General features: G+C 63.0%; 1 protein-coding gene across 2 annotated transcripts in view; it reads left to right on the top strand.

Moving 5' to 3' along the window:
- Positions 1-20,727, top strand: part of PXDN (peroxidasin) — a 67,646-nt gene that overhangs the window by 39,263 nt on the left and 7,656 nt on the right. For both annotated transcript variants that reach the window (XM_032866753.1, XM_032866752.1), the window contains 13 exons: positions 169-240; positions 1,313-1,482; positions 2,478-2,595; positions 4,093-4,262; positions 6,343-6,615; positions 7,724-7,840; positions 8,873-9,031; positions 9,407-9,519; positions 10,439-10,595; positions 12,776-12,884; positions 13,412-13,569; positions 16,546-18,049; positions 20,348-20,482. In XM_032866753.1, the coding sequence (XP_032722644.1) occupies positions 169-240; positions 1,313-1,482; positions 2,478-2,595; positions 4,093-4,262; positions 6,343-6,615; positions 7,724-7,840; positions 8,873-9,031; positions 9,407-9,519; positions 10,439-10,595; positions 12,776-12,884; positions 13,412-13,569; positions 16,546-18,049; positions 20,348-20,482 (3,255 nt within the window). The remainder of the gene's footprint in view (positions 1-168; positions 241-1,312; positions 1,483-2,477; positions 2,596-4,092; positions 4,263-6,342; positions 6,616-7,723; positions 7,841-8,872; positions 9,032-9,406; positions 9,520-10,438; positions 10,596-12,775; positions 12,885-13,411; positions 13,570-16,545; positions 18,050-20,347; positions 20,483-20,727) is intronic.

Below are 20,727 nucleotides of genomic sequence, written 5' to 3'. Positions count from 1 at the left end.
ACAAACCTGGTTCTTTTCTGGGCTAAATAATATTCTCAGGTTCATTTGCATGAAATAATGCAATCACTGAGTTACTTTTTAGAAGCTGAGTTTTTGGACCGTTCATATCTTTTCTACACATGTAAGAAGCATTTTAGATGTTGGTTTGTTGTATGTCTCTTTCGACAGATTTTTACATAACAACCGAATCACACATTTGGTCCCAGGAACCTTTGATCACTTGGAATCCATGAAGAGACTGTGAGTATGTGTTCAGCGCAGCCCCGTGTCCCCACGGCTTTGACCGGCCCCAAGCTGGGCTGCGGAGTGTGGGTTCCTCTCAGGAAAGGGCAGGAGGCCTTGCACCCTTGGAGCGGGTGCAGCCGGGGGGCCCGGCGACGTGGGGACCGTACCAGCAGATGGACCCTTTCATAGGCAAGCGAGACATTTCTAAAATCAGTTTGAAATTCCTCAGATTAATTTTTTCATTATTTATTTGACAGAGAGAGACCCAGCGAGAAAGGGAGCACAAGCAGGGGTAGTGGGAGAGGGGGAAGCAGGCTTCCTGCTGAGCGGGGAGCCTGATGTGGGGCTTGATCCCAGGACTCCGGGATCATGGCCTGAACCGAAGGCAGAGGCTTAACGACGGAGCCCCCCAGGTGCTCCTTCAGATTAGTTTTTAATCCCATGTTGCAATTTTAGTGGTGGGAGGAAGGTCCCCCGAGGAGGACTCTGTCCTGTGCCCCGCGTTAAGCGTTCCCACACCTAGATGTGAAGCGCGCGGGCCTCCCAGTTTCTCGAGGCCCCTGAAGACATGGCCTTTTGGGCCGGGTGGTCACTTCACAGGAATAGAGGAATGTCAGGGCCGGTTACTGGACGCCTCCCTGCGCTTTGCCCCGGGGCCTCGGGCTGCTCTGTGGCTGGCGCGCCGTCCCCGAGGGTGTGTGGGGAGCTCGACGTCAGGCAGCGCAGGTCCGGCGTGGAGTGCAGTGAAGTAAGACCGTGTTGCTCGCTCTCACAACTACTGGGTAAAGCCGTCGGCGGCCGCACTGGAAACGGCGCCGTGGGGCAGCTAAGAGAAGCACTTCCGTGTTCGGGAGATAAGAGAACAGCAGAGAAGGTGCCAGAAAGAAGGCGCTCGGGGCAGCCGGCGGGGCCCCTGCGTGGGGAACTGGCCGACGTGGGTCCCTTTCCCACTCTGCCTCCGTGGACGGATGCGGCCTCCGGCTGGACGCTGCCTCGTGTCCTGTGCCCGCGGCTGCCCCAGCGGCTTGTGGGCCCGGCCCGTGCGCGGTAGGCCGGACCCCGTGTCCCACGGTCTTCCTCCCGCCAGGCGGCTGGACTCCAACGCGCTGCGCTGCGACTGTGCGATCCTGTGGCTGGCGGAGCTGCTGAGAACCTATGCCCAGTCGGGGCACGCGCAGGCGGCCGCCACCTGTGAGCACCCGCGGCGCGTGCAGGGCCGCTCGGTGGCCACCGTCACCCCCGAGGAGCTGGACTGTGGTGAGTGAGCCCGACGGAAGGAGGCGCCCCAGCCCAGTGCTGGCATCCGGCCCCGCCTGTCTTCCGTGTCGGAAGATGTCCCCAGATGGCGTCTCGGTGGGACCCGACCAGGATGCTCCTGGGCAAAGCCGCGGTCTGTGTGACCATTGGAGTGACTGTCGGGTCCTGGGCTCTCGTCTTCCGGCTCCTGGAGCGTGCTGTCTCTCCCGCCCCCCACGCCCCCGCACCCACAGGCCTCCAGCTGCATCTGAGCAGGGGTACTGGGCTGTGGGCACCTCGGGGACAGGCCTGACTGCTCTGCTTCACCTGGAGTCCAGACCTGCCCCATCCGGCAGAGTCCCCTGGGCCAGCCCTGGCGTCCTCATCGGGCGTCCGCGCCCTCGTCTGGAGCACAAGCCGTCCTGGCTCCCACTCAGCGGCCGGCGCTGACCCCTCCTATCAGGGCGTCAGGGCCAGGCTTGGCCGCGGTGGCTGCTCCGTCTGCCCCCAGCCCTGTGGTCTCAGAGACGGAGGACGCGGAGCAGCCGCCACTTAGCAGACTGGAGGAGGGGGCATCCCCTCCAGCCTGGGCCGTGGGGGGGCACACCTGGGGGACAAGGGACAAAGGCTCCACTGCCGTGCCCTGCATGGGAGAGTTTCCCGCTCTCGGGCTGCTGTAGCTCAAAAGCGTCATTTTCTGTCTTACTCAAACCTTCCACGGAGTGCGCCGTGCACAGTCCCTCGCTCTCCGGGAGGGTGAACAGCTGCTGGCGCCTTGCTGGGCGCCTGTCGTCACCCAGGCCCTTCGCGGCGCATCTGAGGGTCGGGACGTGCTGGCTAAGGCCTCAGCCCATCTCTGCAGAGAACCTGTCTGTCCTCCTTGTGGGAGCATTTGTGGCCGGGATAGATGGTCCGCTTGGGACTGTCTCTGGAGCATGAGGGATTTGGTTTGGGTTCTTGTTTAAGTCTACGGGATGGTTTAAGACCCAGAGATCTCCGTTTCCTTCTTGGCACAGAGAGGCCCCGGATCACATCAGAGCCCCAGGACGCAGACGTCACCTCGGGGAACACCGTGTTCTTCACATGCAGAGCAGAAGGCAACCCCAAGCCCGAGATCATCTGGCTTCGAAACAAGTAAGTCAGGCGCTGGCCGGGCTGCCACGGGGGCACACTGTACCCCCAGACATCCCGTGGGCTCCGCCATGCGTGGCCCCACCCCGACACCTGTGGACGGCCCTTGGCTCTTTCGTCCTCTGCCATGGAGGAGAAGGTCTAAAGGAGCGATTTTCCTGCATCATTTCTGCTGGCGGTGGGGGCATGTGGCTCCTCCTCCTGCCGGGGGTGAGGAGTGGGAGATGACCTTGGTTCTTAACCCGCTCACGTTCTGTGGCCGGAAACGGTGCGTCTAGTCCCTGGGGCTCTGCCGCTGGAACCCTGGGACCTGTCCTCCTGGCTCAGGAGGGCCCTTCCTGTTGGGGCAGCGCCTTCAGGGACGCCCGTCGAGCGAACACTTACGTACTTAGCTCCTTGGGCATCTGATTGGCCTCAGGAAATAGGGGTCTCCTGCCACGCACAGGCATTTTGGGGGTGTGGGGGCAGAGCTGTAGGAGGGGGCATTCCGGGGGTCAGCCCACCGAGGGCCCCTTGTTAATGAGGACACTTTCAGGCATACGGTGAGAACCGACTTAACACGAAAGCACCTTGTCGAGGCTCCTTTTCCCGTCCTCATGGGGACACGGACAGGCCCTCGCTGGTCGGTAGATCTCGGCTCTGTGCGTCCAGTCATGACCGGGCGAGGACGACAGAGACGGGAGCCCAGACACGCCCGGTCCATCGCCCTGTCCGGTGCCCGGCGGCCGAGTCCCACAGGCCTTCACAGAGGAGAGGTTCAGGGAGCCTGGCATCGAGCCGTCAGTGCAGGAGGGGAGACGCCTTCCTGCCTGTGTTTGTGGCCGTGACCTGGGCCCAGCGCTGCATGCGGGTGTGACCGATGCTGTCCCAGCCTTCAGGTCACCTGTTACTTTGGATGACTCTGGACTCGCTGGGAGTTAAAATCCAAGTTAAATACGAGGAATAAGTGTGTATTTAAAAGGCAGAAAAACATTGATTTGGCTGAGCCCTTTACATCTGTTTTCATAAATAAACACGTTGGTACCAGAAGTTAAAATGTTACAGCCAAACGTGGCAGAGGGAAAGCCCAGAAGCGCCAGGCCCGAAGCCTGGTGCCGGGCTTTCCCTCCACCTGCTAGCCTCTGTGGGTGTCTCACCTGCTGTCAGCCTCACCCGCGGGCCTGCCTCACCCGCGGGCCTGCCCCGTTATCTTGAATGAATTTGCCAGAAACCAAGGAAAACGTTTCCTTGACTTTTTCCCGCTATGTTCCTTTTGCACCTTTGGAAAGAGGATTGCTCTATAACTTTAAAATCTTACAGGCTGAACACGTGAACGACAAAGTCGATGAATTAGAGATGTGGTGGGTCAGTCCCTTTCCTAGAAGCGGTGAATAAGCAGGAGCCTGTGATGTAGGACAGTATCCTGGTGTCCCCCAGCCCCAGGGGCCCTTCCTGTGTCGCAGATCAGCTGTCCCGTGCTTCAGGCACAAGTACCCGAGTGCCAGACGTCTGTCTTTGCAGTAACGAGCTGAGCATGAAGACAGATTCCCGCCTCAACTTGCTGGATGACGGGACCCTGATGATCCAGAACACGCAGGAGACGGACCAGGGGATTTACCAGTGCATGGCCAAGAACGTGGCCGGGCAGGTGAAGACACAGGAGGTCACCCTCAGGTACTTTGGGTCTCCAGGTACGTGCAGAGGACGACGCACAGGCTGCTCTGGAACAGCTCTCCCTCGCCGCGCCCGGCCGGGTAGGGATGCGGGTGGGATGTGGGTGGGACACGGGCGTGCTCAGTCCATAGCCGGGTGCCCTCAGCTGCAGCCTTGCGAGCTTGGTCCTAGGTGACTCTCAGGCTTTGCTCTGCTTTTTGAAAAAACCCACAGCGTGGCATTTCCTTAAAGGGGCCCGCTCGCGTGTGTTGCGTGAGCGGTGTGCGTCGGGCGCACGTGCTGCTGCTTCTTGGGACTCTTCATGCAGGCTTTTCTGAGTGCCGAGCCTTCCTCTGGGATAGCTGTCATCCCTTTTCCATTTCCCGCTGGCAGTTTGGAAGTCCCGTGGTGCCCTCCGTATCGCTGGTTGGCCCACAGCGTCTCACCCGCGTTCGTAGGTGACCCGAGTCCCAGTTCTCTGCCTCCGCTGTCTCCAGAGCAGTCTGTTTGTCCAGTGCGCAGAACACTCACCTTGCGCCTGGCCCTAACGTCCTTCCCACTTCTGAATCCCGTCTTGTCTTTCTGCGTCTCTGCTGTCCCGATGGGGCCATGTCCTTTCCGCCCAGGGGAGCAGGAGTCAGGCCACATCCCCACGCAAGGTCTGGCTCTCAGGTGACAAAGCCTGGAGTGAGATCACGTCTCCCACTGATTTTGGCTGCCTGTCCCTGAGGGGCTGCTTGGGGTCCGTGGGTGACGGCACGTGGGCTGGCCTCGTGTCACACACTTTGCACGTGTCGGCTGGAACACATGCCCTCCTGGTGGGCTCTGACGCTGGAGTTCTGGTCCCTGCAAACGGCATCATGCTGCCTCGCCTGCGTGCTCCAGAAACGCTAACGTGACGATCGTGTCTGCGCTTCCTGTCCTCCGCCGTTCCTCAGTCACGGGGTCACGGGTGCCAGAGCCTCAACGTTAACCGGCACGAAAGCCGCAGGAACGTGTCTTCCCTGCTGCTTTCCTCTCCACGGAACTCCTACCTCCCTCCTCGCGCCCCCAGGTGCCGCTGGCGCCTCCTTCTTTGTCCCTGCCTTACCGAGTTCGTGGCGCCGCTTTTCTCACGCTTTCCCCTCCGCCCTGCGAGGGCTCCGTTACCTGTGGAAGCGCGGTCTGTGTACCTGGTTCTGCGGCAGGAGTCCCGGGGGCTTTCCCCGAGTCCTTGCTGTTACAGGTCCGCGTCCCTTACCCAGAGCTCCTCGGGCCGTCTCTGGAAATCAGGGATCCGGGGAGGTTCCGCAGGGGCGCGTGGCGCAGGGTGGGCCGGGCGGCGGAGCGCCGCCGTGGGGTCCGGGCGTCACCCTGTAGTCAGCGTGGCCCCACCGCGAGCTGCCTCAGTGGTTGTGGAGCTGCCAGCGCCACAGGCCAGGTCAGGCTTTGCAGAGCAGTGATGAGAAAAGTGCTCTGTTTGGGGAGCATTTCTGGATTCCAGAATCGGGGAGAAGGGTGTCAGCCAGGAACGTTCTAGAAACTTCCCTTTTTGCTGCTTTCCATGTTGGTGAGCTCCCAGCAGAGTAACTTCTGGGTGCAACGGTGCAGGGGTCTTGCTGGTTTTGACACGCGTGGTCGCTCTGGCCTGGGGAGCGGGGGGTCTACAGCCGTGGACACCAGCGAGTGAGTTCTGCTGTGCACGGACGCCCCCAGCAAACGCGTTGTGAGGGCGTGGATTTTCCCGGACTCGGAGCTGAGAAGTCCTGTTAAGTGTAGGCTGAGGGTGCGGTTCTGTTTTTGCGAGGGAAGGGGCTGTTGTGAGTTCCGAGTCTGGACGGAGCGTGTTGCCGCGAGGAGGAGCAGCTAGCCCGTGTGACCACTGACCCCGTGTCCAGCGCCCACGGAACTGGGGCCCCTGGGGCTCAGGCCGCGCCGAGGGCGACGGGGACCGGCTGGGAGGCGCTGGCCCCGCCGCTCGCTTGCCCCCAACCCCTGCCGCGGGAGAGCCGACGGCGTGTCTGTTCAGCCGTGTTTGCTTTGCTCACGTTGAGGCCCGCGGGCAGAAGGAGGAGAATGAGCCCACGCCGTTGCCGACCCAGAGGAAATTAATGCGCGACTTGTGTTTCGTTGTGACAGCTCGACCCGCTTTTGTAATCCAGCCACAGAACACGGAGGTGCTGGTCGGGGAGAGTGTCACCCTGGAGTGCAGCGCCACGGGCCACCCTCCGCCACAGATCACCTGGACCAAAGGGGACCGCACGCCCCTGCCCGAGGACCCTCGCGTGAGCATCACCCCGTCCGGCGGCCTCTACATTCAGAATGTCCTGCAGACGGACAGCGGGGAGTACACCTGCTTCGCGTCCAACAGCGCAGAGAGCATCCAGGCCACCGCGCTGATCATCGTCCAGGGTGGGTCAGGGCGCCCCTCTGTGCCACGCGCTGACCACCGGCCCCTGCCCTCGCCGCAGAGACCCTGCCCGCAAAGCCCTCCCTGCAGACCCCATCCTGCCCCGCCCAGGGAGTCCTGCCTGCGGAGGCCCCGCCCCGACCGCCATCCCCATCCTCTACCCGCACCTGGCTGTACCTTACCCGCAAGCCTCACCGCCCTGCTTCTCTGTGACCTGGTTTCCTGCGTGGCAGCTGCAGGAGGCTTGTTTCGGGGCTGTGTTGTCCGTGGCACCGAGGGCTCCTGGCGTGCGGACACTGGTGGCGGTCGCGGGAATGTGTGTGCTGGGTGGGGGCACCTGTGTGTGCCTCACGTCAGTGAACCTGGCCTTCCTCCTGCGGCTTCCCCTGTACCAGCGTTGGGGTGCAGGGCGCCGAGAGTGCCATAGCGTGACGACCCGGGCTGTGTGTGTCCACATGTCCCAGCCAGCTCGATAGTGAGTTTCTTAGTTTAGAAACAAATTGCAAAGTGGGGCCTCTCTGGTGTGGAGGCTCCGAGACAAGCAAGTGCGGACTGCCGATGACCGGGGCTCCCCCTGCTCTCTGGCCGCGAGGCCGTCTCACGGCGTCTGTGCTGCTGGCTCGCGCTCTGCACACGGGACCGTGCGGTCCTGTCACCTGGGCATTCCTTCTGTACAGACGGCATCGGTCTGGATTTGGGGCCCCACAGTCACGGAGCAGCTCCTGTCCCCACACAGCTGGGTTACGCGACATGGGACCGCTTCCAGGTCTGACTGAGGTCCCACAGCCAGAGGGACCTTGGGATGCGCTAGCAGCCGCGGGCAGAAGCAGGGCATCCCGCACGCCCTTGGTGCCGTGTGGCCCGTGGCTGCATGGACTTAGCAGAGGCCCCCGCAGGGTGCTGGGGAAACTGCTGCTGGACATCCTGCTGTCAGGCCCTTCCCCGGCCGGCGTCCCCCTGCCGCAGACCCTGCCCTACGGCGCCACCCGTGGCCATCGGCTTTTTATGCCGCGGCACTTACAGGGAGTGCTGACGCTGATGCTGGCCTGCAGCATTTTCTTCCAGAACGGTCTTTGAAATGTCGTTTCCGATGTTCTTTCCTTCCGGAAGCCCTTCCCCAGTTCACCGTGACCCCTGCAGACAGGGCCGTAATCGAGGGTCAGACCGTTGACTTCCAGTGTGAGGCCAAGGGCTACCCACAGCCGGTCATCGCGTGGACGAAAGGAGGTGAGAGCTGGCCTGATGCTGGCCGGGATGGGCTCCACACTCGGGAGGCGAGTCTGCCCAGGCCCAGCACCTGGGAGCCAGGGTGGGGCTGGCTGCAGGCCTGGCCCATGGCTGCGGCGCAGGACACGTGGAGAAACTGTCCTTCCCGAGGGTGCGGGTGGCCTTCCGCCTGCTGGTTCCCTCTCCTCCCAGGTGGTCCGTGTCTTGGCTTTAGTACACTTAGTTAGCGTCCTGATGAGATTTCCTGGCAGGTAGGATAGAACTTTCTGGAACTGTCGCAGCATCTGGTTGAAGCTCAGTGTTTCTGAGCTTCTTGGGCTCTGTCTTGCCCTCTCCGTCCGAGGTGAGCGGCTGATCACGTTGATCCTTTGGGGGTGACCCCCCCGCCCCCGTCCTGCTCAGCTCGTGAAGCCCAGGCCAGACGACTCGATGGAGACAGACGTCCCCCAGGGTGCTGGTGGCCTGGCTGGGAAGTGCGAGGGGAGAGAAGGGGAGGTGGCCTCGGGGCTCTGTCCTGGAATTGACCTTGAGGTCTTGACGAGGGGCCCTGCCTTAAGCCAGGGGGCAGTACCTGCCTTCGTCCCCACAAGCGAAGGTCAGGCCGGTGTGAGCAGCCGGCACTGGGACCCCCGCGCGCCCGGGCAGGAGAGGGCCCTGCGCTGGCTCCTTGCTGGGGTGGCCTGTGCTTTTGAGTAACTCCACCCCTCCCCCTCCCCAGCAGCTCCTCCCCCATGCCTCCCACCCGTGTCCTCACCCCTTCATTTCTCATGTGCTCCTCCCGCTTCTGGGGAGTTTCTCAGAGCCGGGGGCTCCGTCTGTCCCTGACCCGGCCACACCCGGTTGTGTGGAATGTCGCCTGCCAACGCGACCGCAGCAGAGACCAGTCTGTCCCACCGGTCCCTTTGCCGTGAGGAGAGACCAGTCTGTCCCACCATTCCGTGTGCTCCAGGGAGGCTCTGCTCGACCCAGCCTTCCCGAGTCCCACTCTGACCCCGGCACATGGTGACCGGGCCGCGCGCGCGTGCCTTTCAGGGAGCCGGCTGTCGGTGGACGGGCGGCACCTCGTGCTCTCGTCGGGGACGCTCCGGGTCTCGGCTGTCGCACTGCATGACCAGGGCCAGTATGAGTGCCAGGCCGTCAACATCATCGGCTCTCAGAGGGCCGTGGCCCACCTCACCGTGCAGCCTAGAGGTACGCGGCAGCACTGGACTCCCACAGCCCTGGCAGACGGGCTGCTCCGTGCAGAGCCGCTGTCTGGAGAGGCGGGCCCGCGGCAGCCTGCGCTCCCCATTCAGAGCTGGTGCGGGCTCGCGTCTGCTCCCCCAGCACAGCTCCTCGGGGGGAGGGCGGCTGCCGGCACACCCTCTCCCCTTCACTCTGGCGCCTGAGCTTGTGCAGATGAGCTGGGAGGCTGAGGGGGGGCCTGACGCCCGCCGAGAGTGCCCTGGCCTGCCCTGGCCTGCCCTGGCTGAGGACAAGGGGCCGCTGCTCCTGGGAAGCTCTCTGGGTGACCGGCGAGTGTCCCGGCTTCCGTACCTTTGTCAGCTGCTGTCCCTTGCCTTGCAGTCACGCCGGTCTTTGCCAGCATTCCGAGTGACGTGACGGTGGAAGTGGGCGCCAGCGTGCTGCTGCCCTGCAGCTCCCAGGGTGAGCCCGAGCCCGCCATCACCTGGAACAAGGTACCACCGGCGGTGGGCTGGGTCTGGGTGTGGCGGCTGCCCCCAGCTCGCAGCTTCCCACACCGTCCTCGGCACAGGAACCCTCCCCACCCTGGCCTGAGTTAGCAGCTGCTGTGGGACCCTCACGAACCAAACCAGAGGAAAGCGGTCCCACATTGTCCTTTCCGCGTTCTTCCCAGTGACGCAGCAGAGGAAACCCTGCCACTAGGTCTATGGCCCCATCGTCAGCAGAGAAGGTTTTTGTGCTGTCCTCCACTTTTCAGGGTTGTGTCTGCGAAGCACAGCACGGAATTGGATCCCAGTGTTTAGCCGTTATGAACGAGGGTTTCAACAGGACATATCCCTGGAGGATAGCGTGGCCACAGGCAGGGGACCCTCACAGGGAGGTTTGAGTTCTGGGGGACAGCCTGGCCCTTTCCCACATGCCCCTGTTGCCCGCCAGTTGTCACTTGCCCTCTCCCGGGACCACACGTGGCCGCCTCCCTGTCCCCTTGGGCTTGCTCATACCCTTCCCGGCCAGGCCTGTCGCCTGCCTTTTTGGGTGTGGCTCGGGCATCCTGTCTCCCAGAAGACCTTGCCCAGGACCCTTCTCTGTCACTGGGTGCCCACACGCTGGGCCTTCCCCATGGTCGTGTGCGTCCCACGGTGGGTTTCTTTCTGGGCCCCCAAGTCCTGATCCTGTAGAATCCAAGGGACTCCATCCCTGTCTTAGTGTTTTCTGAATCTTTCACAAGAGTTTAAGAAAAGTTCCTCTCAGCAAATTGGACTAAATCTCTTTTTCTCTGCAGGTTTGGATAGAGTTGAGCATACCCTGTGCGCCTTGTCCCCCAGTGAGGGCCCGAAAGTGGACCTCCACCCCCAAGTAAAACCACTTCTGCTTCTCGGCCTCATTCTTCGTATCGTTTCTCTTCTGCTCCAGGACGGGGTTCAGGTGACGGAAAGCGGGAAATTTCATATCAGCCCCGAGGGGTTCCTGACCATCCACGACGTCGGGACCGCGGACGCAGGCCGCTATGAGTGCGTGGCCCGGAACACCATCGGGCAGGCGTCCGTCAGCATGGTGCTCAGCGTGAGCGGTGAGTCCCGCGGCCGGCGCCACCGTCCCCGGCAAAAGGCGGGAGGGGCGCTCGGCCCGGCGCTTGCAGGCTTGCCGCCTGATGACCGGAGGGCCGCGCGGCCTGCCTGGTTGGGGCGGCCACGTCACACTCTGGCTGCCGTCCCTTCTTGCAGCTGCGGCCGCTGTGGTCACGCGCCTGTGAGCCGGCTCTCCCCGGGCGGGACGTTGTGGCTGGCGTGGCAGCCGTCCAGACCCACTGGGCTCCGACGTGTATAATTTACGTCCCTGTCTGGCGGGGGCGCACGTGCTGCTGCCCTTTGAGCGGCTGGTGCCCCATCGCCCTGCTTCCTGTCGTTGTGGGTGCGGCCGTGCGTCTTCCTGGAATGGGGACAGCTCCCTGCCCCGGCCGCTGACAGCCACGCTGGGCCGGCCTCTGTGTCTGCCGCCTGCCCGCCTCCTTCCCCTGGCCCATCCCTTCACTTGAGTCTGTGTCTCTGCCTTTCCCAGCACAACTCACCCACCTGCTGCCTCCATGGGCCTGTGAGTGCCCCGGGTGGCAACGGGGTCCCTCGGTGTGTGTGCCCAGCACCCCTGTGCCCGAAGCCTGTAGGTGCTTACCAGATGTGAGTGGTAAAGAGGAACTGGGAGCCTGCTTTGGTTTTTTTTGCGGGGGGGATGTTCTTTTCCCATTACGTATGGTGTATGAAATGGATGTAAAATTCAGTTGGTGAGTTCTATGATTTTTTTTTTTGTTCTTTTAATGGCAAATTTTGATCTCTAAAAATAATGTTACTTTGATGTAAATTAGTTATATATGAGAGTAAAAGTAATCTCTTACCCACGATCCCACTTCCAAGAAATAACCATTATTAACGTTTCGGTCAATTTCCTTTATTTTTTTCTAAAGGTAGGTAAATATTTTCCAGTTATTTTTGTGATCGTTGTTTGGAGAACGACAAAGGCAGTTCATCTGTAATAATGTAACGTTAGAGTCATAAAATGGTATAAAATTACGAGTCATTTGTCTACCACTTGGCATAAAAACATTAGGTTCCAAAAATGAGAACATTTGTCTCTGTTTGAGATGCACTGAGGTGGGGGTTGTGCTTGGGGAAAGGCTGTCGGGCCGCGCTTTAGACGTGTGGAGCGACCCGCGGACAGTGGTGACCGGGCTGGTTTGTGGAGTGCGCAGGGGCAGCTGCACCGGGTCCGCGGGGCTGCCACCCCTCTGTGGGCAGGGCTGGGCTTCGGGCGCCGTCAGGGGCCGAGGGGTGAGTCTGGCGGTGCCTTCCGGCTCAGGTTATTTTCAACTGTGTCCTTCTGTGGAGAGGCGGACCAGGTTGAGGGAAGAAAGGACCCTTTACGAGCCGTGTGTCCTTGGTGACGGGGCCAGGGTAGAAGGCTGATTGGGTTAGTGTTACTTTAGTTTGGCAAACTCCGGTATTGGTGAGAAGAAATGAGAAGAAGGAAGTAGAAGGTCAGGAACAGGCACCCGGGGGGCTCCGTGGGTTAAGCCTCTGCCTTCAGCTCAGGTCATGGTCCTGGATCCAGGTCCCGGGCCAGGATCGAGCCCAGCATCGGGCTCTCTGCTCCATGGGGCGTCTGCCTCAGCCCCTCGCCCTGCTTGTGCTGTCTCGCCCGGATGAGAAATACAACCTGTGAAAACAAAAAGGAGAAAAAAAGAACGTCTGGAACAGCTCCAGAGGGTTGCGGGCTAAGGCGTGTGTGTGCGTGTGTGCGCGTGTGTGCGCGTGTGTGTGCGTGTGCGCGCGTGTGTGTGCGTGTGCGCGTAACGGTTCACCCATCGCTGTGACGGGGGCCGTCCAGAGGAGACGGGAAAACGCAGGGAGCAGAGTGTTTGGGGGGCAGCTGGCGGCGCAGGCGCCCGTCGGGGGTCCAGCCGTTGGTGGGAAGAACTGAATCCGCCAGGAGCGGAGAGGCCGCCTGCCCTCCCCGGGTGACCGTGCTTCGCTCGAACTTCCGTGTTTCACGCTGGGAGCGCTTTTCCCGGGTTCTTCTGGGGTATCACGTGATTTCAGAGCTGAGGTCTGTAATTTGCGCCCTGCTTGAAACAGCTTCTCGTGTCGTTTAAGCTCCCGCGTGAGAGACGGAACCCTTGGGGGAGAGCGTGCCGACACGATGCTGTGCGTGACGTAGGGTGGCACTTAGTGGGTAACGAGCGACTTTGTGTTTTCCCAGTTCCTGATGTCAGTCGAAATGGGGACCCATTTGTGGCCACATCGATTGTGGAAGCGATTGCGACCGTGGACAGAGCCATCAACTCGACGCGCACACACCTGTTTGACAGGTACCGTGGGGACGGAGGCGGGCGTAGACCTATGCTCCTTCAGCCTCTGGGGCAGAACGGGGCTGTGGCCTGTTTCACCCGAGGGAAAGCCTTTTAATTTAAAAATCCTAACGTGGGCATTAAGTCTTGGGTTCGGACAACAAAAAGACGCGTCCTTTCTGAGTAGAAGCGGAGCTGGGATTCGTAGGGAGACGCTTTAGAAAACCTCGGCTCGTTCCATGGGCTTGTTAAACGCACAACCCGGCGGGAACAGAGTCTCAGGCCACGGTGACTTGTCTGCGCCGGTGACCTGGAGCGTAGTGAGACTGGACGGTCGTCTTCCCTCTTTGACTTAATGATTTGTTTTTAGTGTCTCTCTTTCTGTTTGTGTTTGCCGCCTTCCGCTTGGGATGAGTCAGGTATGCGACGTTACGTCTCTCCGAAAGTAGCTACACACGTTTGGTGGCAATAATTACATTTTGGACACGAGTAGTTTTGTCCTCAAAGTTGGTTCTGTTCTTCCCTGTCTGCTCCCGCACCCCTGCCAGCCGTCCCCGTTCTCCCAACGACCTGCTGGCCTTGTTCCGGTACCCGAGGGACCCCTACACCGTGGGGCAGGCGCGCGCTGGAGAGATATTCGAGCGGACGCTGCAGCTGATTCAGGAGCACGTGCGGCACGGCCTGATGGTCGACCTGAATGGAACAAGTCAGTCCTGGGACCCTCCCCCGAGGGCAGGGCCTCACCGCGCTGGGGCCTCTCTGGGCGCCGTCCCGCCTCCCCATGTCTGAGTGAGCGCACGGTTGCCCAGGTTTGGGCCGCGCCGGGCCCCGTAGCAGTGCCCTGCGAAGCTGCATCCAGCGGACCACGTGCCCTGCCCTGACCGGGGCCAGACCGGTGAGGCCCCTGCGACCTGGCACGGTGGCCGCTAGTCTGCGAGGCTGTGCGCCCGGGACGCAGGGCGGCGGGCTGTTGGGAAGGAGGCTTGTGGGGCCCGGGTGACTGAGAGGTGTCGGGGGAGGCCGCCCCAGGGTTGTGTGGACGGCGGGAGCCCGACACCCCGCCCGCCACCTGTGCCGCGCCGAGCCCTGGGAACAGCACCCGCACGGGCGCCAGAGGCCGGTGTCTGCTGTGTGGACGCGGTCCCTCGAGGGCGAGTGTTCATCTGAAGCTCTCCGGGAGTGCACGTGCGCCGTGCCCCCCGGGGTCACGCTCCGCAGTCTCCATGGGCTTTTCCGACTCGTCTTCGGGAGCCCGTCTTGCCCGTCAGGATGGAAATGTCTTTCAAGAACCGAGCGGTCTTAGATGCGAGTGTGCGGCGTGAGGATGTGGAAACGGGCCCGTCTCTGCTTCTTGGAGGGAGGGGAGGTGCCCGAGCCTGTCCCCGTCCTGCCCTGCTTGGGGCTGGGCTTCCTGGTGTTTGTGTGTAGACACGTAGACCATGGTACCTCCTCTTCTTGCTGGGGGCTCTGGCCTCCCTCAGGGCCGTCGTAGAAAATTCCACTTCACAGACGGGCCGGCCTGGCCTCGCAGGCGCTCCCTGGGGAGAAACGCGAGAGCCGCCCGCCCCTTCTTTCCACTTTCCTGTGTTGGGCTCTTTCCACCCTTCTGGCCGGGGATGGGGACAGGGGCACGTGGGACATGTGGCCTTGTCCCCGTGGCGCCTCCCTGTGCTCCCAACCATCGGTCGTAAGGGACCACGCTCGGCCGCGTGTGGAGGGCCCGTGGGGTTCTGTGGTGCTCCTTTCCCTGCCGTGGCCTCCCTTCCGTGGCTCACGTGGTGAGTGCGGCTGGAGCGGCTTCAGCAGGCGCCCGTAGACCTTGTGCAGCCGCTGACCGAGGCGGAGCCCGTCTGTAGGCCCTCGTGCAGGACGGTTGCTCACCCACGCCGCCGCGTATGGAGAACCGTGGGGCCCTAGACAGACCGGAGAAACTGAACCGACTCGGAGCCCAGCAGAGGGGCGCCCGACTCTGGGCCGCAGTGCGGTGTTCGCAGGAGAGCAGGCCCCAGCGGGCTGCAGCACGTGTAGACCCTGGCCAGTCTCGGATGCTGGGTCAGCAGGCTCTGAAGGCGAGAGGATGGTCTTGTCGTGGTCTGTGTGACGTGGGAGCCACGGAGCTCCTTGTAAAGAAGTGACCTGGTCACCTGGATCAGGTCGTCAGTGGCCCTGCCACAAAGGGGGAGGCGGTACAGGAAACCAGGCAAGTGTGTGTGGGAGGGACCGGCGGGGCGTGGAGGTGGCCAGTGTCCCTGGAGTGGCCCGGGGGATACTGGGGCGGCAGGTGCCCGCGGAGTGGCCCAGGGGGTCCAGGCTCGCAGGTGCCCGTGGAGTGGCCCAGCGGGGCGGAAAGTGTTGGCACTGGGGTGGCTGGTGCGTGGAGTGAATTCCAGGTGCCTTGGAGGCAGGTGACACATTCGCGTGTGGCCTAGATGTGGGGTCGGCTGATTGCGTTTCTGCCTGAGGGGCCGGAAGGCCAGAGGTGACACTTAGTGACATGGGGAGGCTGGTGGAGGACCGGGTTAGGGCTGGGGAGCGACTGTCTTACCTCTAGGAGCTGCAGGCGTGCACAGGAGGCCTTGGTCTCCAGGGACACCTGGGTCTTGGTTCCACAAACCCCGGCGTCCTACTCACCTGGAAGAAAACGGCCTCCTGCTCACGGTCCTCCTGGTGTTTCTCTGTCACGAAATAGGCTTCTTGTCGGTTCCCCTATTCTCAGGGGCGCACTTGCTCTCACATTTCCGCATTTTCACTGGTCAGATTCGCCTGCATCCAGGGACGGTTTTCATTTCTAAAGCAGAGTATGGTGGACGAGTGTGGTCGGAAGCGGTCGGGGGGTCGGCAGGACTCCTGCTTAATGGCCCGTGATGTGGAACCGCCCGCCGGGTTTGCAGGAAGGCGTGGCGTGGCCGCTTCTCATCAGGGACACTTCAGGGGGCTTGGCTCTCGGAGCCCTGCAGGCATGTCCAAGTTCACAGGGAGGCCGGTTATGTCCAGCCTGGGCTGGTGCCCCGCGCCCGCAGCCACGTGCAGAGAGGGGCAGTGCAGGAAGAAAGCTCCCCACGGGGCTTGTGCTTGAGCCCCAGGCCCCTGGGGGTTCTGGGACTCCCTGAGCTCACTGGGCGTGGAGCCAGGCGTCCCGTTTACCTTCCCGTGTCCGGGAGGTGCCTGCTGACGGGGGCGGGTCTTCTCATGCAGCCCGCCAGCACCCATTTCTGATGGCGTCACCGCCCCACCTCCAGCTCGGTGGGGGCCGTTCAGACGCTGCCCTCACAAACCGGGACAGGCTCTGTTCCCTTAAATGTAGGCAGAGGCTGTCTCGATCGGCTGTGAGCGGGTACTTTGGGTGTGTGCCCCTGCGTGTCAGCCTGTGGTGTGAGGGTACGTGTGTGCCCCTGCGTGTGAGCATGTGGGTGCCTCTGTGCACACGTGTGCCCCCGCGTGAGTCCAGGGCTCCGGGCAGCCCGCAGAGCCAGCCCTGACGCAGGTCCGGTCCTTCCAGCTGTTCCTGCTGGGACCCCTGGCTCTTGCTGAAGGACCCGGGTTGTCCCCTGCCCGTCACGCACAGGTCCCCTCCCCTGGCTCCGCAGCCCGAAAGTCAGGGTTGGGGAGGGCTGCGGGGCCCGGGTCGCATCCCTGGGTGCTGTCTGCCGTCCAGGGAGTAAGCTGCCCCCCTTCCCCGCAGGCTACCACTACAACGACCTCGTGTCTCCCCAGTATCTGAGCCTCATCGCCAACCTGTCGGGCTGCACGGCGCACCGGCGCGTGAACAACTGCTCGGACATGTGTTTCCACCAGAAGTACCGCACGCACGACGGCACGTGCAACAACCTGCAGCAGCCCATGTGGGGCGCCTCGCTGACCGCCTTCGAGCGCTTGCTGAAGGCCGTGTACGAGAACGGCTTCAACACCCCCCGTGGCATCGACCCCGGCCGCCTGTACCACGGGCACGCGCTGCCCATGCCCCGGCTGGTGTCCACGTCCCTCATCGGCACGGACACCGTCACGCCCGACCCGCAGTTCACACACATGCTCATGCAGTGGGGCCAGTTCCTGGACCACGACCTGGACTCCACGGTGGTGGCCCTGAGCCAGGCCCGCTTCTCTGACGGCCAGCACTGCAGCTCGGTCTGCAGCAGCGACCCCCCGTGCTTCCCGGTGGCCGTGCCGCCCAACGACCCGCGGGCCCGCAGCGGGGCGCGCTGCATGTTCTTCGTGCGCTCCAGCCCGGTGTGCGGCAGCGGCATGACGTCGCTGCTCATGAACTCCGTGTACCCGCGGGAGCAGATCAACCAGCTCACGTCCTACATCGACGCCTCCAACGTGTACGGGAGCTCAGAGCACGAGGCGCGCGCCGTCCGGGACCTGGCCAGCCAGCGGGGGCTGCTGCGGCAGGGGGTCGTGCAGCGCTCGGGGAAGCCGCTGCTGCCCTTTGCCGCCGGGCCGCCCACGGAGTGCATGCGGGACGAGAACGAGAGCCCCATCCCCTGCTTCCTGGCCGGGGACCACCGCGCCAACGAGCAGCTGGGCCTCACCAGCCTGCACACGCTCTGGTTCCGAGAGCACAACCGCGTGGCCACTGAGCTGCTCGCCCTGAACCCGCACTGGGACGGCGACACCATCTACCATGAGGCAAGGAAGGTCGTGGGCGCCCAGATGCAGCACATCACTTACCAGCACTGGCTGCCCAAGGTGCTGGGCGAGGTGGGCATGAAGGCGCTGGGCGAGTACCGCGGCTACGACCCGGGCGTCAACGCCGGCATCGTCAATGCCTTCGCCACGGCCGCCTTCCGGTTCGGCCACACGCTCATCAACCCCGTGCTCTACCGGCTGGACGAGAACTTTGAGCCCATCGCGCAGGGACACATCCCCCTGCACAAAGCCTTCTTCTCTCCCTTCCGCATCGTGAACGAGGGCGGCATCGACCCCCTGCTGCGGGGCCTGTTCGGCGTGGCCGGCAAGATGCGCGTGCCCTCCCAGCTGCTCAACACGGAGCTCACCGAGCGGCTCTTCTCCATGGCGCACACGGTGGCCCTGGACCTGGCCGCCATCAACATCCAGCGTGGCCGGGACCACGGCATCCCGCCCTACCACGAGTACCGCGTCTACTGCAACCTGTCGTCCGCGCACACCTTCGAGGACCTGAAAAACGAGATCAAGAACCCTGAGATCCGGGAGAAGCTGAGACGGTGGGTTGAAGGACGCCGTCGGGCGTCTCACGTGTGTAAAGGTCAGGCGTGCCACAAAAGGGGCTCCCAGCGTGCGTGGCCGTTGTTCTTTGTGTTTGAGTGTGTGTGTGCAGCCACGTGTCAGAGAGGAGGCAGGGCGGGGGGAGCCTGTGGAGGGGCCGACTCTGGTGGCCGTGCTCGTGCAGGAGGCCGTGGCCATAGCCGTGTGGGTGTCCCATGTGTCTGTCCAATAGGGCCTGACGGCGGAGGGGAAGGAGCTGCGGGGAACCCGAGGGCCCAGCTGGGGTATCTTGGGCTTTGGGGGGCTTCCGCGCTCCCATCAGGCGGAGGGCCCCGGAGCTCACCCAGCACAGGGCCGGAGCTGCTGGCCCGACCGCCGCCTCGATTCCGGAGACCACCGCGGCCGCCTCCGGCGATCGTGCGGGCGTCCACGGGGGGCTGCCGTGGTGGGACCGCAAGGGCGTGCCGGCCCCTGGAGACCACCGGGGCAGGTTCTGGGCTGCCGTCTAACAGGAACCTCTCCGTGGCCTCCGCGGCGTCCCCGGCGGGATGGCCCCTTCGACTTGCAGTTCTCTGCACGCTCAGCCCTGACCTTTCTCTGTGGTCTCCGCTGCCCTTTGGGTGGTGATTTTTGTCACGTTCGTCATCTCAGTTTCCTTAATGGAGACCCCTGCTTGTTAGAGTCTCGCATGATCCCTCGTCGTCCGGAGACTCGTGAAATCGGCCCTCGGGTCCCTGGGTGTGTCCGTGTGTCCGTGGCTGAGGGCGGGAAAGCTCCCCATGAGGGCTCCCTCGCTTGTGTTCTGGACTCTGCTGTCGGCCGCGCGTGATCTCGTGCTCTCACGCCCTCGGCGCTGGAGGGAGGGCGCTCTCTGGGTAGCCTCCCGCGTGCCTCCGGCAGAAGACGGCTCCTGTGCGTGATGTAAGTTGTGGTCACGTGTCCCGGCGCTGACGCGGACACAGCACCAGCCACTGGCGTGTGACCCGCCCTCCACGGGTGCAGGACGCTCTGGGTCTCCGTGTCGCGTGACGAGCGTTTATGGGGACAGTCTGTCGTTCGTGTGCTTGAACGGCCTCCTTTGCTCTTGTCCGGATGGACACAGACGCCCCCCGTACGTACCCCCTTCACAGACTGACTTCCCACGGCCCAGAGGCACTAGTGCTGCGGCGCAGCGTGTTTGGTGGGCGGAGGGACATGCCCGTGTGCGCTGGGGACCCCAGAGAGACGACCCTCCTTGTTCACCGAACACCCGGTCACTCATTCACTTTGCTGTCTGTCGGCCGCTGTGTGCGGGAGGGGCCTATGGTCCTAGGTCCGGAGGGGCCGGAAACTTCAGGGGCAGAAAGGCCTGCGGGACCTTCCTTAGGGTCGGGGGAGGGGAGGGAGCAGGGCCTGGTCGGAGTGGGGCACTGCCCTGCTGTCTGTGTCCCCCGTCCCTTTTTGAAGCGGGTGCCGTGCCCGTGTCAGCAGTGGGGTCGTGGGAGGGGTGCTGGCGGAGCTGGGGCTCCGGGGTCCTAGGCAGGCTTCGAGGTGGCTCTCTGGGGACCACACCGTGTGGCTCCCGTTTCCGTGCGTGGTGCGGAGACCACTCAGCCTCCCTTCCAGAAGGACCGGCGCTGCCGCAGCGGCCTCCCTCTGTCCCTGCGGGCCGTGGGGCCCCTCAGCCGGGTGGTGCACACCGGCTCGGAGTCCCCATTGAGGGCAAGCTGACACGCGTCTGGGGAGCTGCTGGGGTGTCCCCGATGGGGTGCGGGCCGCTCGGCTCCCACGGGCCTCCCTACGGAGCTGCAGGAGCTGGACGAGCGCCCTTGCCCTGGGGCACCGAGCCGTCGCCGTCTCAGGCGTGCGGTCGAGTTCTGCTTCGGAAGGAGCTTTGCGGCGCGAGGATCTTCCACAGACAGTCGAATCGCGGCGTTACGGCAATTCCTTCTGGGGTCCGCCTTAGCTCCCTGAAGCCCGTTCCTTTGTGTTCACGGAAGGAAACGGGAAGGACGTACCTTACACGGTCAGGCGTGCTTGTTTCTGGACAGAAAAGGCGTGAGTTTAGTTTCTCCTCTGTTAAGTCGGTTTTTTTAACGTTATAATAAATCGCACACGTGTTTTATACGTGTGCGTGTGTGTGTAAACAGTACAGAAAACTTCCAAAGTGTGACGTGTAGATGCTTAGGTCACAGCGAATTTCTTGGCTGACAAACGGTTTGGAAGCTGCTGAGTAATACCGAACGGCGAGGCTTTTCCTCTTTGCTCTGCCGCCGCTTTCTCGGGTGCATTCAGGGTTTCCCTTGTTTGTTCTGCAGGTTGTATGGGTCCCCCCTCAACATCGACTTGTTCCCGGCCCTCATGGTGGAAGACTTGGTCCCAGGCAGCCGGCTGGGGCCCACCCTCATGTGCCTGCTGGGCACGCAGTTCAAGCGCTTGAGAGACGGGGACAGGTAAACGCAGATGCCACGGGGACAAGGGAGGCCAGGTGCCACGGGGATGGGTGAGGGCAGGTGCCACGGGGACAGGGGAGGCCGGGTGCCACGGGGACAGGTGAGGGCAGGTGCCACGGGGACAGGGGAGGCCGGGTGCCACGGGGACGGGTGAGGGCAGGTGCCACGGGGACAGGTGAGGACAGGTGCCACGGGGACAGGTGAGGGCAGGTGCCACGGGGACAGGGGAGGGCAGGTGCCTCGGG

Source organism: Lontra canadensis, unplaced genomic scaffold (assembly GCF_010015895.1).
Source record: "Lontra canadensis isolate GAN:19392208 unplaced genomic scaffold, GSC_riverotter_1.0 scaffold32, whole genome shotgun sequence".
Classification (NCBI taxonomy): Eukaryota; Metazoa; Chordata; class Mammalia; order Carnivora; family Mustelidae; genus Lontra; species Lontra canadensis.
The sequence above is the reverse complement of the archived record's forward strand: the minus strand, read 5'-3'. Positions and strand labels throughout refer to the sequence as shown.